The sequence below is a fragment of the Pristiophorus japonicus genome, chromosome 3, assembly GCF_044704955.1.
Source record: "Pristiophorus japonicus isolate sPriJap1 chromosome 3, sPriJap1.hap1, whole genome shotgun sequence".
Taxonomy (NCBI): domain Eukaryota; kingdom Metazoa; phylum Chordata; class Chondrichthyes; family Pristiophoridae; genus Pristiophorus; species Pristiophorus japonicus.
The window spans coordinates 71,139,316-71,156,488 of NC_091979.1; the positions used below are offsets into that span (position 1 = coordinate 71,139,316).

At 47.4% G+C, this 17,173-nt stretch overlaps 1 protein-coding gene across 13 annotated transcripts in view; it reads right to left on the minus strand.

Moving 5' to 3' along the window:
- The window catches only part of LOC139259755 (solute carrier family 35 member F5-like), a 205,733-nt gene that overhangs the window by 160,735 nt on the left and 27,825 nt on the right, over positions 1-17,173 (minus strand). For 9 of the 13 annotated variants that reach the window (XM_070875446.1, XM_070875455.1, XM_070875454.1 and 6 more), the window contains one exon: positions 15,845-15,943. In XM_070875446.1, coding sequence (XP_070731547.1) covers positions 15,845-15,861 — 17 coding nt within the window. In that variant the 5' untranslated portion in view covers positions 15,862-15,943. Of the gene's footprint in view, positions 1-10,463; positions 10,576-14,453; positions 14,532-15,844; positions 15,944-17,173 lie in introns of those variants that run through there. The other 4 variants (XM_070875456.1, XM_070875448.1, XM_070875450.1 and 1 more) reach the window with 3 other exon arrangements.

Sequence of the window (17,173 nt, forward strand, 5' to 3'; positions counted from 1 at the left end):
GAATGGGCAAAAATTTGGCAAATGGGGTATAATGTGGGAAATGTGAGGTTATCCACTTTGGTAAGAAGAATAGAAAAGGAAAATATTATTTAAATAGAGACTAAAGAATGGTGCAGTACAGAGGGATCTGGGTGTCCTCATGAAACACAAAAAGTTAGCATGCAGGTACAGCAAGTAATTAGGGGCTCAAGTTTCGGACTGAGTTGCTCCTATTTTTTTTGGAGCAACTAGTTTAGAATGGAGCATCTTAGAAATTGCGATTCTCGGCATTTAATTTGCTCCAGTTCTAGTGAGTTAGAATAGTTTCATTGTAGAACAGATTTTTTTTTCAAAAGGGGGCGTGTCCAGCCACTTATACCTGTTTTGCAAATTCAGGCAGTGAAAACTTACTCCAAACTAACTTAGAATGGAGTAAATGTAGATTTTCGTACGCTCAGAAACACCTTGCCGACTTATAAATCAGGCGTAGGGAACGAGAGATGGGGGGAGAGAGGGGTTTACAAGCATTGGACACTTCACTTTTACAAATAAAGAGCCAGCATCAATAATAAATGATAAATAAATCAATAAATCAACCAAAAAAAATAAAAATAAAAAAAAATAAATAAAACATTAAGTTTCTACTCCTACTGCAGCACCGGGAATCCTCCGACAGCATGCTGGGACAGGGCCACCCCAGTGTCTCTCTCAGTCTCTCTCTCTGTCTGACTCTGTCAGTGTCTCTCTGTATTTCTGAGAGCGAGGGGCGGGGGGGAGGGATGGATGGAGAGGGAGGGAGGGATGGATGGATGGATGGATGGAGAGGGATGGATGGATGGAGAGGGAGGGAGAAGAGAGGAGGGGGGGTGAAGAGAGGAGGGGTGGGGAGGTGGGGGGAAGGAGGGGGGGGGGGAAATGAGGTGTGGAGAGGGGAGAAAGGAGGTGTGGGGGGGAGAAAGGAGGTGTGGGGGGGGAGAAAGGAGGTGTGGGGGGGGAGAAAGGAGGTGTGGGGGGGGGAGAAAGGAGGTGTGGGGGGGGGAGAAAGGAGGTGTGGGGGGGGGAGAAAGGAGGTGTGGGGGGGGGAGAAAGGAGGTGTGGGGGGGGAGAAAGGAGGTGTGGGGGGGGAGAAAGGAGGTGTGGGGGGGGAGAAAGGAGGTGTGGGGGGGAGAAAGGAGGTGTGGGGGGGGAGAAAGGAGGTGTGGGGGGGGGAGAAAGGAGGTGTGGGGGGGGGAGAAAGGAGGTGTGGGGGGGAAGAAAGGAGGTGTGGGGGGGGGAAGAAAGGAGGTGTGGGGGGGGAGAAAGGAGGTGTGGGGGGGGGGGAGAAAGGAGGTGTGGGGGGGGGAGAAAGGAGGTGTGGGGGGGGAAGGTGGTGTGGAGGGGAGAAAGGAGGTGTGGGGGGGGGAAAGGAGGTGTGGGGGGGGAAAGGAGGTGTGGGGGGGGAAAGGAGGTGGGGGGGGAAAGGAGGTGTGGAGGGGGGGGGAAGGAGGTGTGGAGGGGGGGGAAAGGAGGTGTGGGGGGGGAAAGGAGGTGTGGGGGGGGGGGAGGAGGTGTGGGGGGGGAAGGAGGTGTTGGGGGGGAAAGGAGGTGTGGGGGGGGGAAAGGAGGTGTGGGGGAGGAAAGGAGGTATGGGGGGGAAGGAGGGTGGGGAGAGAGGAGTGGGGGGGAAGAGAAGAGGGGGGGAAGAGAAGAGGGGGGAAGAGAGGAGAGGGGGGAAGAGAGGAGAGGGGGGGAAGAGAGGAGGGGGGGGAAGAGAGGAGGGGGGGAAGAGAGGAGGGGGGGAAAGAGAGGAGGGGGGGGGAAGAGAGGGGGGGGAAGAGAGGGGGGGGGAAAGAGAGGAGGTGTGGGGGAAGAGAGGAGGGGGAAGAGAGATGGGGGGAAAGAGAGGAGGTGGGGAAAGAGAGGGGGGGAAGAGAGGATGGGGGGGGAAAGAGAGGATGGGGGGGGAAAGAGAGGAGGGGGGAGGGGGAAGGAGGTGGGGAAAGAGAGGGGGGGAAGAGAGGATGGGGGGGAGGAAGAGGAGGGAGGGAGAGAAGAGGGGGGGGAGGGAGAGGAGGGGGGAGAAGATGGGGGGGGAGAAGATGGGGGGGAGAAGATGGGGGGGAGAAGATGGGGGGGAGAAGATGGGGGGGAGAAGATGGGGGGGGAGAAGATGGGGGGGGAGAAGATGGGGGGGGAGAAGATGGGGGGGGAGAAGATGGTGGGGGGGAGAAGATGGGGGGGGAGAAGATGGGGGGGGAGAAGATGGGGGGGGGAGAAGATGGGGGGGGAGAAGATTGGGGGGGGGGAGAAGATGGGCGGGAGGAGATGGGGAGGGTGGAGGAGAGGGGGGGGGAAGGAGAGGAGAGAGGACGGGGGGGTGAGAGAGGAGGGGGGAGAGGGGAGAGGGGAGAGGGGAGGGGAGGGAGAGGGCAGGGAGAGAGTTGGTGGGAGGAGGGGGAAGGGCTGAACAGGAGGGCAGGGGGTGCTGAACGGGCCCCACCGCCGACAATGACACCGGGCCGCCATGGATGACTTCGGGCGGTTCCCGCCCCCAGCGAGATGCCGGGCGGGCGGGCGCCGCCGCCGACGAGGTAAGATGTGTCAGGTCACTCGGCCCAGGATAGGGGCGACGTTCCTTCGGACTGGGAATAGGGTCATCGCCCGGAGACAGGATGCGCTGGGAGGGCCAGGAGCCACTTCGCTCGCGCGCAGCTGCCGGCACTGTTTCTGGCGCAGGGCTGTAGCTCCGCTCCCAGTAGCTCCTGCTGCGCCACGCCGAGCTGGAAACGGGCATACAGATATCGGAGAATCGCGAGGTTAGTATTCGGCGCAATTTTTGTTCTACAAATTAGGCCGGCCTCTCCGATGTGCGGCGTTCTAGCGGGGGTCTGAAACTTGAGCCCTATGAAGGCAAATGGAATGTTGGCCTTTATTGCAAGGGGGATGGAGTATAAAAGTAGGCAAATCTTGCTACACCTGTACACAGAATACTGCGTACTGTTTTGATCTCCTTATTTAAAGAGGGATATGCTTGCTTTGGAGGCAGTTCAGAGAAGCTTCACTCAGTTGATTTCTGGAAAGAAGGGGTTGTCTTATGAGGAATGATTGAGCAGGTTGGGCCTGGTGTTTAGAAGAATGAGAGATGATCTTATTGAAACATACAAAATTCTGAGTGGGGCTTTACAGGGTAGATGCTCAGGAGGATATTTTCCCTCATGGAGGAATCTAGAATTTGGGGGCACAGTTTCAGAATAAGGGGTCGCCCATTTAAGAGAGATGAGGAGGAATTTCTTCTCTCAAAGGGTCATGGATCTTTAGAATTCTCTACGCCAGAGAGGTGTGGAGGCTGAGTCATTGAATATATTCACGGCCGAGACAGACAGATTTTTGAACTGTAGGGGAGTCAAGGGTTATGGGGAACAGGCAGGAAAGGGGAGTTGAGGTCAAGATCAGATCAGCCATTATCTTACTGAATGGCGGAGCAGGCTCGAGGGGCCGTATGGCCTACTCCTGATCCTATTTCTTATGTTCTCATCAACCGCCTCAGAACTGGTCATGGTAGATGCTGCCACCTCCTCCATAGATAGAAGATTAAAGGATCCCCATCATGCGACTATGGAGCTCCTAATCAGCCCTGGAGCACATCATTGAGCACTGCCCTCAAAGGAAATTTGCAGGCAGCCTGCAAGATATCCATGCTGTTACACCGGAAGCTTTAGCCTGGAAAACCAAGTTAGATATTGATTTGCTTTGCTACCATACGAAAGAAGATCACCCACCTTCTCAAGTGCAATTAGGGATGGGCAATTTTTATTTCCCTCTTTATGGGAGACAGAATCAAAGGACATTTCAATAAATTAGGTGTGCTGGGTTTCTTGATTCCTCAGACAATCTAATGAATTGCTTATTATTTAGTCTCTCGGGTAACACAAGAAATAGGAGGAGTAGGCCATTCGGCCCTTCGAGCCTGCTCCGCCATTCAATAAGATCATGGCTAATCTTACACTCCAGTGCAGTACTGAGGGAGTGCTGCACTGTCAGAGGTGCTGTCTTTAAACTTTAGACGTTAAACCGAGGCCCCATCTTCGCTCTCAGGTGGATGTAAAAAATACCATGGCACTATTTCAAAGAAGAGCACGGGAGTTATCCCCAGTGTCCTGGCCAATATTTATCCCTCAATCAACATCACAAACAGATTACAACAGTGACGACACTTCAAAAAATACTTCATTGCCTGTAAAGCGCTTTGGGACGTCTGATGGTCGTGAAAGGCGCTATATATATAGGCAGGACTTTCTTTCTACGTCAACACCATCCCCATATCCTTGATTCTCCTAGTATCCAAAGATCTATCGGTCTCTGTCTCGAATATACTCAACGACTGTGCATCCTAGGGTAGAGAATTCCAAAGATTCACAAATCTTCGAGTGAAGAAATTTCTCATCTCCAATACAAACTCCCTGGAATAGCAAATGGAAAATCATGCAGGGTTGCAAATTGCTAATCAGCAACTCCTACTGAAAGTGCATCTTGGATGAGGATAGGATTAGGCTCTGCAACAATGTCCTTTACAGCTTGGATAGTCCACTGGCACTTATTGGGCTCAATTTTCCTCTAGCCGTTTTTTAAAAAAAAAAGAGTACTCACCCGAGTTGTGCTCATTACGGCACTTTTTCTGGAGCAAGAAATGTTCCAGAAAAAAATCTTCCTACTTTCGCCACTGTTTGGCCTCTTCTCTGCAGCTGTGCAGCATGGCCAGTCGCCTCGGGGGTTGGAGCCTGCGTTCTGTGTTGGAAAATGTGCCTGGACGTCTGCACATGCGCGGTGGAGAGTAGTGATGGCCGTGCATGCGCAGTAGCGCACCGAGTTGGCAATTGGCCATTTGTAATGTCCATGATTCTAAGGCCCTATCTGATTACGAATATCCAAGTTCCGGGTCTTGAATGTGAAGCAATCAGTCTGATACTGGCTGTGTCCTTCGCTGCAGATATGACGAGCCCTCGCATGAAGTGCAGTCTTCAGGTCCAGTTCTACGTCACCTTTGAACGTGGACTGGCCTCTTGTTTGCAGTGCGGTAAGCTAGGACGGTCGTACTGACCAGGGCTGCACTGAAACCTCAGCCATGCACCAGAGTCTTATCTAGCCTGCCTCTGAGCTGGGGACAGTCTCCCGGTGCTGGGTAAGACACTGCTGCAGACTGCAAGGAAACCAGACTTCAAAAGCAACTAACAGTATTTTATTCCGAAGATTCTTAATCGGAGTTTTTAAGAATATGGCCGTGCTGTATCGAAGAATGCCGATTCGGATCTTCTGGAGATCCAAATTGATGCTGTTGCTTTTAATTGTGATCAATCTGGTGCTGCATGTCCTGATAGCTCTGCTGTCTATACTAGCCCAGGCTGAGTAGCCTCCCGGTGCATTCTCCCGCCCCTAGCCCAGGCCGAGTGACTTCCCGCACCGGCCCACTGCCTTCCCGGGCCGAGTGCAGAAAGGTGAATTGAAGTTTGATGCTGAAGGTAGGACTTTAATGTTTTATTTCTTATAGAATTGCAATAATGATTATTTCTTGATTATTTTAATGGTGCGAAGGAAGAATGGTTTTGCAAGTCTGTTCCCTCTGAGAAGTGGTGTTTCTAGTGAATGGATTTTATTTTTCAATGTCTCGTTAGTAGTTTTTGTTTGCAAATGCACTCCGCATTGATTTATTTAACATTGCTAAGGCTTGGTTGATTCAGGTCCTCTCCACTTCCCACCCCTATCCCAGGCTGAATGACCTCCGATGTACTTACCTGCGCCTATTTCTTTAACTCTCCGCAAGGGTTTCCTCGAGCGGCCACATACGCTGGCCTAAGTAGAAATGGAATAACTATTAGCTGGCCAAAGTTGCCTAAATGGCCAGAGCTGGCGTAGGTGGCTGGTAATACCTGCTTTTGAGAGAAAAAAAAAGTACCCAAAAAAAACATAACAAGTAACTGGTGCAAATTGACTGGGGAAACTGGGGATTTTTAAGTTAGGCCAGAAAAAACAGCCTACTCCAAAAAAAACAGAGCAAATACGGGGGAAAATTGAGCCTATTGGAACTGCAATCCAGTGAGGGAATTTATGTCAGGTGGAGAGAAGATATCTTGGAGGAAAATAATTTATAGGACCACATGTTTGCTTATTTCCAACACAATGAGCTCAATTTACCCCAATGCTGTTGTTTGGTGTATTTCAAGAGATACGCCCGTTTTTTTTGGCCCGACTATTCCAAAAAAATAACCTGAAAGTTTCCCCGTTCTAATTTTTTTAATTGGCGCCACGCAGCCTGTCCTTTAGATTCAGGGGGGTGGAGCCTAATGTCTGCTCCGAAAAAAGAATGCCTCCCCTTTTCTGCGCATGCACGAAAAAAATAATTACGTTTTTGACGTGACTGCTATGGGCGCACATGCTCAGTGCACCTCCCGGTCTGCATTCGACCATTTTTAAAGAGCCAGTTGTGTGTGAGAACTGGGAGAGAATTTTAATTCTCAGTGGAAAAAAAGAGCTGCAATATGCAACGCGACTCAAGGACCAAGAATTTCTCACGAGAGGAAGTGGAGGCACTAGTTACTGTAATTGAGGCCAGATGGCACGAGCTGGACACCAGCCGAGGTCGTATAAAAGTTTCACCAAAAGAAATGAAGAAACGCTGGAACCAACTTGCAGAAGATTACTGTGCAATGGTGACCACCCAGAGGTCTGGAGGCCAGTGCAAAAAGTGGCAGGACCTTGGTCAAATAGTTAGTATAAGTAATATTTTCATTTATTCACTGGAATTGCAATTATAAATGTGACCATCTGTATGTCCCACCTAGCAGAAAGACACCTCTCTAAAATGTTATATTTTCATCTTTGCAGAGGAAGGTGGCACACAAGAGAGATAACTCGAACAGGAGGAGGCCCGGCAAATCTGCACCCACTGACAACCTTGGAAGACAGAGTCGCTGCGGTGATAGGTCCTGCCTGGAGAAAAGCAACCACCACTGCACAAGCTGGGCCCACATTCAAGTGAGGGGGCAAGTCCTGTAAATTCCACAATCTGGCTTTGCTAAGTCAAGTACTGCTTGGGCTAGCCATGCTTCAGATCATGGGGATGTCTCCTTCAGCTACGCTTCAGTTGATACAATGTGCTATCATTCATCATGGTCCTTCAAATGAGCCTGCTGCCTGCGCTATGTGAGCCTACTCATACCACCCACCCTGCCACCTCCTCTGCTAACCATTTCTTTGTTCTGTTATATTTTGCAGAACTTGAGGCCAATCCCAACGAGGCTGAAGCCGATGCAGAAGAAGATTCAGATGTGGACATGCCTGAAGAGGAGAACATTTTCCAATCCCACCTTCCAGACCAAGAGCATGGGGATGAGGGGGAGGGGGAGGATGAAGCCCCCACTGTTGTACTCACTCTGGAGGAGTTGCTGGTGCCACCCATTGAGATGCCAGCCTCTTTCCTGAGTGGTACGAGTGTTGGGACATTCCATGGTTTCACACAGTCTGAGGCTGCGGGTCCCAGTGGGATGCAGCGAGCCACACCCAGGGTGAGGAGGGAAAAGAGAACTCGACAGCGCTCTCCTGAGGTGCAGGATCTAACAGATGTAATTCAGATGATGGCAATGAGTGTAGAGAGCACTGACCTTACGCGATCACTCTGAGACACGATCAGTGAGGTGGGTGATGAGGTATCGGGATTGTCGGGAGAAGTAACAACACTCTCACAAGAAACGGGAGCACTGTCCGGGCACATGAAGGAGGGAATGCTGCAGGCAACTGAAACACTGTCGGGGCACATGAGGGAGGGAATGTCGACGGTAGCTGCTGCAATAAGGGAGCACGCCCAGCCCCCTCCCGGCCACTGACGGAATCAATTGCCACTCCCGCTCCAATCCCCAGACCAGCCGCTGAAGAGGCCCAAGCCGGGCCTTCCACAATATCGCCTGCCCATGTGCCCACCGCCCCCCACCCCCATCAAGAAGTGCACATTCCCCGAGATGCTCAAAAGAATAAGCTTGGTACCAGCCCGAGAAACGCTGTGCCACCGCCTGCGGGCAGGGATGGAGTCACCAAGACCAAGCACAGCGGGCAGTCTTAGAATAAGGTGGAGGAGAGATGGGTGCAGCCTTTGTTTGCTGCTGTTATTATTATTGTTGTTACTGTTGTAACTGTTCTCAAATTAAAAGTTTTTTTGTAAGTGATATAAATTTACAAGTTTAAAAGTTTGTAAGTGATCTTAACTGAAAACGTTAAAGTTTGATACAAGAGTATTTTTATTAAAGTTAAGTGCAAACAAGTGTTAAACTTTTGAATAAAATATATTTTAAATTATAACTGAATCATTTACATTATTTGTTTCATTAACACAACACAACATTATGGAACAGGTCCAAACAATAAACATGGTTCATTTGGAATATTTGCCGCTGAGCCTTCAGGCAGCAAAGTGCTCACGGATGAACAACTGGCGCAAGGCTCGAGCAATCAATAAAGGGGCACGACAGCCCGCCCTCCTCCGCCGTCGTGTTCAGGTAGTTGCATGGCTTTCTCGTCCTCCTCGTCAACTGCATCTTCCTCCTCATCATCAGCCACTCTCGCCTCAGGTGGGTCTTCGACTACCAGCTTCTGCTGCCTCATGATGGCTAAGTTGTGCAGCACGCAGCAGACAACAGTGAACTGACCGACAATCTCAGGAGAGTATTGCAAGTAGCCTCTGTAATGGTCCTGGCATTGGAAACGCTGCTTCAAGATACCAATGCTCCTCTCTATTATGCTGCGCATCGCAATGTACGACATGTTGTATTCCCGGTCAGCTTCCATCCGTGTTACGCATAGGGGCGTCATGAGCCGAGCCAGGTGGTGAGGCCTTATCCTTTGTCTCTCAGCAGCCAGCTCTGCCCTTCTGGCTGCTGCTGGAATATGGCAGATATAGCGCTCTCGCGTAGGATGAACGCATCATGGGTGCTCCAACTGCCATGATGCGATACATGTCGTCATACACGAGCTGCACATTCACAGAGTGGAAGCCTTTTCTGTTCCTATTCATCTCAGAATCCTCCAAAAAGGTGCTTGCAAGGCGATGAGAGTACAATCAATGCAGCCCTGTACCTTTGGGAAGCCAGCAATCCTGGAGAAGCCCACAGCCCTGTCACACATTGCTTTGGCGGTCATGGGGAACTTTATGTAGTCATTCCTCTGAGCATATAGTGCAGCAGTCACCTGCCGAATGTAGATATGTGTTGCATGTTGAAAAATGGTGCACACATCCCCAGTTGTGGCCTGGAATAATCCAGATGCATAAAATGAAAGTGTAGCTTTAATCTTTACTTAGCTGACAAATCAGTCCTCCTGACGCTTCTCGGGTGCAGATCTGCTTTTACTAACTCTCAGATCTAGGTTAAAACTTCTTTGCGGAAACGCAGTCTGCATCACTCAGGTGCAGATATGAACGCCTGTCTCGATATACCCGATGTGGGTAAGGCCTCCTGCCCATCATCCTATGTGCTGAGGTTCCTCATGTGATAATGTCTAATCAATCTTCTCTTCCGCAACACAATCATGCAAAAGCCTTGCACGAGCTAAGGCAGTCAATATTGCTCCCTTAATTTAATTGTAGCTTTGCAAGAAGCTCAAAACAGCCGGACAAAGCACTCACAGCTTCTTTCCTCTCTCCCCCCACCAAGGTCAATGCCCTAATATAGACCACACCCTGGTCTGCGCATGCGCAATAGGTTTGCTTAGAACGGGAAGCTAGGCATTCAATAAAGAAACAAAGTCTAACGCAATTCTTTAATGTTTGATTCTTTTCAAAGTACCACCCCTCCACCAAACGTCTCCTCACCAGGCTCGAGGGTCAGCTGGCAGAATCGTTCCCTCGCCCGGAGACAGGGGCTCAGCGTGCACCACACCCGCCCCTCCCCCCCGATATAGCCTAAGGGTTCTCATCCCTTCAGATCAGCTTCCACCTCACCTCACCCCCTCCCCAACCCCCCCCCTCCCATCCCCTCCCCTCCCATCCCACCCCCTCCCCCAACTACACCCCTCCCCTACCTCCCCACCCCCTCCCCTCCCCCCCACCACCCCCTCCCCTCCCTCCCCCACCCCACCACCCCCTCCCCTCCCCACCACCACCCCCTCCCTCCCCCACCCCACCACCCCCTCCCCACCACCACCCCCTCCCCTCCCTACCACCACCCCCTCCCCTCCCTACCACCCCCTCCCCTCCCTCCCCCACCACCCCCTCCCCTCCAACCCCTCCCCCACCCCGCCACCCCTTCCCCTCCTCTCCTCCACCCCGCCACCCACTTCCCTCCCCCACCCCGCCACCCCCTTCCCCTCCTCTCCTCCACCCCGCCACCCCCTTCCCTCCCCCACCCCGCCAACCCCTTCCCTCCCCCACCCCAGCTAACCCCTTCCCTCCCCCACCCCAGCTTCTTTTGAAGCTGCTGTATAGCCTAAGGGTTCTAATCTCTTCAGGTCAGCTTCCAACCCACCTCACACGGACTTCTTTTGAAGCTGAGCCCGTGTCCGGGCGAGTGAGCGATTCTGCCGGCCGACGCTCCGAGCCTCGAGTCCAGTGAGGAAATGTTCGGTGGTGGCGTGGTACTTTGAAAAAAATCAAAAATGAAAGAATTGCATTAGACTTTCATTTTCTCCTTTTCGATTTGAAAAAGATTAAGCTTCATGATGCATATTCTTTGCCTTCTTGACTCCCTCCAAAACTTTGCTTAAATACAATGGTGTCTTTCTGCACTGGTTTTTCTTCAGTGCCCAGAAGGTTTTTTTGGGAGTGGTCACATACGCCGTCCTAGGAAAAATGTAAGTTGTCAAAATTGCTTAAATGTGAAAAACGCAAAAAAAAAACAACGGTAAAAAATTGTAACTGAGTTACACTGGCGCAGAAACTTTGGGGAAACTTGGATATTTTAATTTACACCAAAAAAAAGGCGCAAATAACTGAGGAAAATTGAGCTCAATATTTTGGTTGTGTCCTTTAATATTTAAAAAAAATTGGCACCTCAGTGCTCTTTGTGCATATTATCTCATGTGTCCAATCCCGCTTTAAGGCAAACAATGAGTTTGCAAAGTCATCTGCTTTGGCTTCAGGCATACAAAACGGATCAATTGTACCAGTTTACTTTAGAGAACTAATAGCACTTAATGGCACAAGGTTCTTATCGAGTTACTAATTATCCTCACAATCAAAGCCATGGCCGTCATTGATTTGAAGTAAATTACATATCTATAATCAATGTTCCTTACTTTCATTCTGTAAAAGGGGTGCTGCATGCCAAAGTGCTGTACTGACCAGGAGAGCACCAAGAATAAACAGTAAGGTTTCAGGTGGCCTAACAAGGTAAACCAATTTAAGGCATCGAATGAGATGAGTGCTCGCTATCCATTTTTATACTGGCACTCATTTAATTTGGATTCTTGTTAATGTGCCAAGTACACAAATTTGCGCTATTCAATCGAGCTCTTTTATGCAAGTGGCAGAATCAGAGACCCACTTTTTACAATATGTAATCTAAAAGCCATGATTAGTAGTACAGTACTGCATTTGTACTTGTTCAATAAGGGACTGTATATATCGTCAGAATCAAGAGTGATCATCTGACTTCATGAAATCAATGCCACTCATATCTCAAATGCTATATGTTTAGTAGAGGGCTTCATATTCCTGGTGTGTACTTTGCCTTGTGCATCATAGAAACATTGAAAATAGGTGCAGGAGTAGGCCATTCGGCCCTTCGAGCCTGCACCACCATTCAATATGATCATGGCTGATCATTCCTTCTCTCCATACGCCTTGATCCTTTGAGCCGTGCGGGCCACATCTAACTCCCTATGAATATATCTAACGAACTGGCCTCAACAACTTTCTGTGGTAGAGAATTCCATATGCCCACAACTCTCTGGGTGAAGAAGTTTCTCCTCATCTCGGTCCTAAATAGCTTACCCCTTATCCTTAGACTGTGACCCCTGGTTCTGGACTTCCCCAACATCGGGAACATTCTTCCTGCATCTAACCTATCCAATCCCATCAGAATTGTATATGTTTCTATGAGATCCCCTCTCATTCTTCTAAATTCCATTGAATACAAGCCTAGTCAATCCAGTCTTTCTTCATATGTCAGTCCTGTCATCCCGGGAATCAGTCTGGTGAACCTTCGCTGCACTCCCTCAATAGCAAAAATGTCCTTCCTCAGATTAGGAGACCAAAACTGAACATAATATTCCAGGTGAGGCCTCACTAAGGCCCTGTACAACTGTAGTAAGACTTCCCTGCTCCTATACTCAAATCCTCTCGCTATGAAGGCCAACATGCCATTTGCCTTCTTCACCGCCTGCTGCACCTGTATGCCAACCTTCAATGACTGATGTACCATGACACCCAGGTCTCGTTACACCTCCCCCTTTACCAATCTGTTACCATTCAGATAATAATCAGCCCTCCTGTTTTTACCACCAAAGTGGATAACCTCACATTTATCCACATTGTCACTGCACTTTGTCACTGAATGTTATACATCACCTCCATCAACCATGTTTTAAAAATACTATCAGATGTCCCATGGCACAGCAAACAATAGCTCGGAGAGCAGTATACAAAGTAATGCACAATGTACTTCAGTTCACCCAAAACTCTGCTACCCCTGTCCTAACTCGCATTAAGTCCCGTTACCCATCATCCCTGTACTCACTGACCTACACTGGTTCCCGATCCTGCAATGCCGCTAATTTTAAAATTCTCATCCTTGGGTTCAAATCACTCTATGGCTTAAACCCTCCCTATCTCTGTAACCTCCACCAGCCCTGCAACTCTACAAGATCTATACACTCCCCCAATTCTGGCCTCTTGCGCATCCCTGATTTTCATCAATCATTCCTTCAGCTGCCAAGGCCCTTAGCTCTTAAAATCTGTTTTAACACCTCCTTATGTGGCTCGGTGTCAATTTTGTTCTTTAACACTCCTGTGTAGCGCCTTGGGACATTTTACTATGTTAAAGGCACAATAAAAATGCAATTTGTTGCCAGTGGGATGATATTTTCCCCGATTTATAATGACAGTTTAGTAAAAAAAAATATTTATGTTTACTCAGAGGAAAACAAACTTGATTTGACCCAGACCATAATAATATAAACAAAAATACTAATTTCAACCTTCTCTGCTCCAGAGAAAAACCCAGCTTCTCTAATCTATCCACGTAACTGAGGTCCCTCAACCCTGGAACCACTCGTAAATCTTTTCTGCACCCTCCCTTATGTGCAGTGCCCAGAATTGGACACAATGTTTTATAAAAGTTCATCATAACTTCCTTGCTTTTTATGCCTCTATTTATGAAGCTCAGGATCATGTATGCTTTTTTAACCACTTTCTCAACCTGCCCTGCCACCTTCAACGATTTGTGTACATATATCCCCAAGTCTTTCTGTTCATGCACCTACTTTAGGATTGTACCCTTCAGCTTAATATTGCCTCTCCTACCAAAATGTATCACTTCACACTGTTCTGCATTCAATTTCATCTGCCACACGTCCATCCATTTTCTCAGCCTATTTATGTCCTCTTGAAGTAGATCACTATACTTCCAAGTTTTGTGTCATCTGCAAATTTTGAAATTGTGCTCTGTACTCCCAAGTCCAAGTAATTAATATATATCAAGAAAAACAGTAGTCCTAGTATCGACCCCTGGAGACCACTACTGTATACCTTCCTCTAGTCTGAAAAACAACCGTTCACCACTAGTCTCTGTTTCCTGTCACTTAACCAATTTTGTATCCTCTCTCTCTTATGCAGTTCCTCGGAGTTGAGGTTGACTTGCTTCCACACTAAAAAATAAGTTCTCAGGTGATTGATGCGTCTAATGCGGGACCCTACAGTCTCTGTCACAGGTGGGGCAGACGGTGGTTGAAGGAACGGGTGGGTGGGGTGCTTGGGTTGTTGTGCACTCCTTCCGCTGTTTACACTTGGCTTCAGCTTGCAAGAGACTCGAGGTGACCGGCGCCTTCCCATTTTGCCACTGTCCCTTTTATTCCATGGGCTTCAACTTTGCTGGCAAGCCTATTATGTAGCACTTTATCAAACGCCTTTTGGAAGTCCATATACACATCAGCCATATTGCCCTCATCAACCTTCTGTTGCCTCATCAAAAAACTCAATCAAGTTATTAAACACAATTTGCCTTGTCCAAGTGATTGTTAATTTTGTCCCGGATTATCATTTCTAAAAGCTTCCCCACTACTGAGGTTAAACGGACTAGCTTGTAGCTGCTGGGTTTATCCTTACATCCTTTTTTGAACAATGGTGTAACATTTGCAATTCTCCAATCCTCGGACACCACCCCTGTATCAATGGAGGATTGAAAGATTGTGGCCAGTACCTTCACGATTTCCACCTTACCTTCCCTCAGCATCCTAGAATGCATTTCATCCAGTCCTGGTGACTTATGTACTTTAAATACAGTCAGTCTTTCTATTACCTCCTCCTTATCAATTTTTATGCCATCCAGTATCTCTACTACCTCCTCTTTCACTATGACTTTGGCAGCATCTTCTTCCTTGGTGAAGACAGATACAAAATATTCATTTAGTACCTCAGCCATGCCCTCTGCCTCCATGCGTAGGTCTCCTTTTTGGTCCTTCATCGGCCCTACCCCCTCCTCCTACTATACATTTGCTATTTATTTGCCTATAGAAGACTTTTGAATTACCTTTTATGTTAGCTACCAATCGATTATCATACTCCCTCTTTGCCCCTCTTATTTTCTTTTTAACTTCCTGTCTGAACTTTCTATAATCAGCCTGATTCTCATTTGTATACTCAACCTGACATATGTCATACACGCTCTTTTTCTGCTTCATCTTACTCTTTATCTCTTTCGCTATCCAGGGAGCTCGGACTTTGGCCTCCCCTCATGGGAATGTAGCTCAACTGTACCCAAGCTATCTCCTCTTTAAAGGCAGCCCATTGTTCAATTACAGTTTTGCCTGCCAATCTTGGATTCCATTTACCCGGGCCAGATCTGTTCTCAACCCACTGAAATTGGCCTCCCTCCAAGAATTTTTAATCGAGATTTCTCCCTGTCCTTTTCCATAGCTAATCTAAACTTTATGATACTATGGTCACTGTTCCCCAAATGTTCACCTGATGACACTTGCTTCGCTTGACCTACCTCATTCCCCAGAACCAGATCCAGCAATACTTCCTTATTCGTTGGGCCAGAAACATACTGATCAAGAAAGTTCTCTTGAACACACCATAAATTCTTCCCCCTCTCTGCCCTTTACACTATTACTATCCCAGTCTACATTAGGATAGTTGAAGTCCCCCATTATCACTACTCTATAGTTCTTGCACATCTCTGTAATTTCCCTGCAAATTTGCTCCTCAAGTTGGTGGCCTATAGAACACACCTAGTAGTATAATGGCACCTCTATTGTTTCTTAACTCTAACCAAATAGATTCTGTCCTTGACCACTCCACGACATCCTCTCTCTCCAGCACTAACATTTTCCTTAACCAATACTGCCACTACCTCCTATCTTTACTTCCCCATCTTTCCAGAACACCTTACATCCAGGAATATTTAATACCCAATTCTACCCTAGGTCTCCGTTATCGCCACATCATCATATTCCATGTGGCTATTTGCACCTGCAGCTCACTAACCTTATTTACCACGCTTCGTGCTTTTACACACATGCACTGTCAACCTATCTTAGACCTTCTTGTGTTCTCTCTTAGTGTGACCCCACCTAATACCTTACTATTTCTTAATCTAGTCCTGTCTCTCCCAATCCTTTGTGCAATTGTAATATGGTTGTTTCAAATAGGAAAAAAGCTTATTTTTGTTCAGATGTTTTCATGTACCTCAAATACTGTTTCATACAGACACCTTCTTGAGTCTGAATGAAGGTATCTTATTTCTTCAGTCTCTTCTCTTCACATCAAATCTTACTTGGGTTTCACCTACATAAAACAAACGTAAATTAGTTTAAACCAACTCTTTACAATACTACAGAAATACTGACTTCAACTGAGACTTATACAACAGTAAACTATTAACCATGGGTTATACAAGTGTCAAGGAGTAAATTATGGAGTCTGCAGCATAAAGTATAACACTATAGTCCAGAGGTCCTCAAAACAGTAGCTCACACAATACTTTTTATACTCTAAACTTTTTCTTAATTTTTCTGCCGAAATATTTGAGAAGTATCGGCACTATAGTCAATACCTGGAAAGATTGCCGAGAACTCTTTTGAAGCACAAGTATTATGCACCCAATAAGTACAAACAAATGCTTGAATCAGATGATAAATACAAGGGATAATACAGAAAAAAAACTGTGAAATATAAAAGATATAAAGGAAACAAACAGAGATTAGGAATAAAGAGTGAGCATGGAATAAGATTGATAATTAATACAAAAAGGGAATACACTGGGCCATTAGAAGTGCATTAGTAAAAGGATTGTTAAATAAGGGGCAGGGACAAAGGGAACAGCAGAGATGCTTAACATGGTAGAATTCTTTTTTAGGATGGAGAGTGACACAGTTAATTCAGAAACTAGGGTCCTGAACTTAAGGAAAGGTAACTTCGATGATTTGAGGCGTGAATTGGCGAGAGTAGACTGGCAATTCATACTTAAAGGGTTGACGGTGGATAGGCAATGGCAAACATTTAAAGATCACATGGATGAACTTCAGCAATTGTACATCCCTGTCTGGAGTAAAAATAAAACGGGGAAGGTGGCTCAACCGTGGCTAACAAGGGAAATTAAGGATAGTGTTAAATCCAAGGAAGAGGCATATAAATTGGCCAGAAAAAGCAGCAAACCTGAGGACTGGGAGAAATTTCGAATTCAGCAGAGGAGGACAAAGGGTTTAATTAAGAGGGGGAAAATAGAGTACGAGAAGAAGCTTGCCGGGAACATAAAAACTGACTGCAAAAGCTTCTATAGATATGTGAAGAGAAAAAGATTAGTGAAGACAAATGTAGGTTCCTTGCAGTCGGATTCAGGTGAATTTATAATGGGGAACAAAGAAATGGCAGACCAATTGAACAAATACTTAGGTTCTGTCTTCCCGAAGGAAGACACAGATAACCTTCCGAAAGCACTAGGGGACCGAGGGTCTAGTGAGAAGGAGGAACTGAAGGATATCCTTATTAGGTGGGAACTTGTGGTAGGGATTGAAG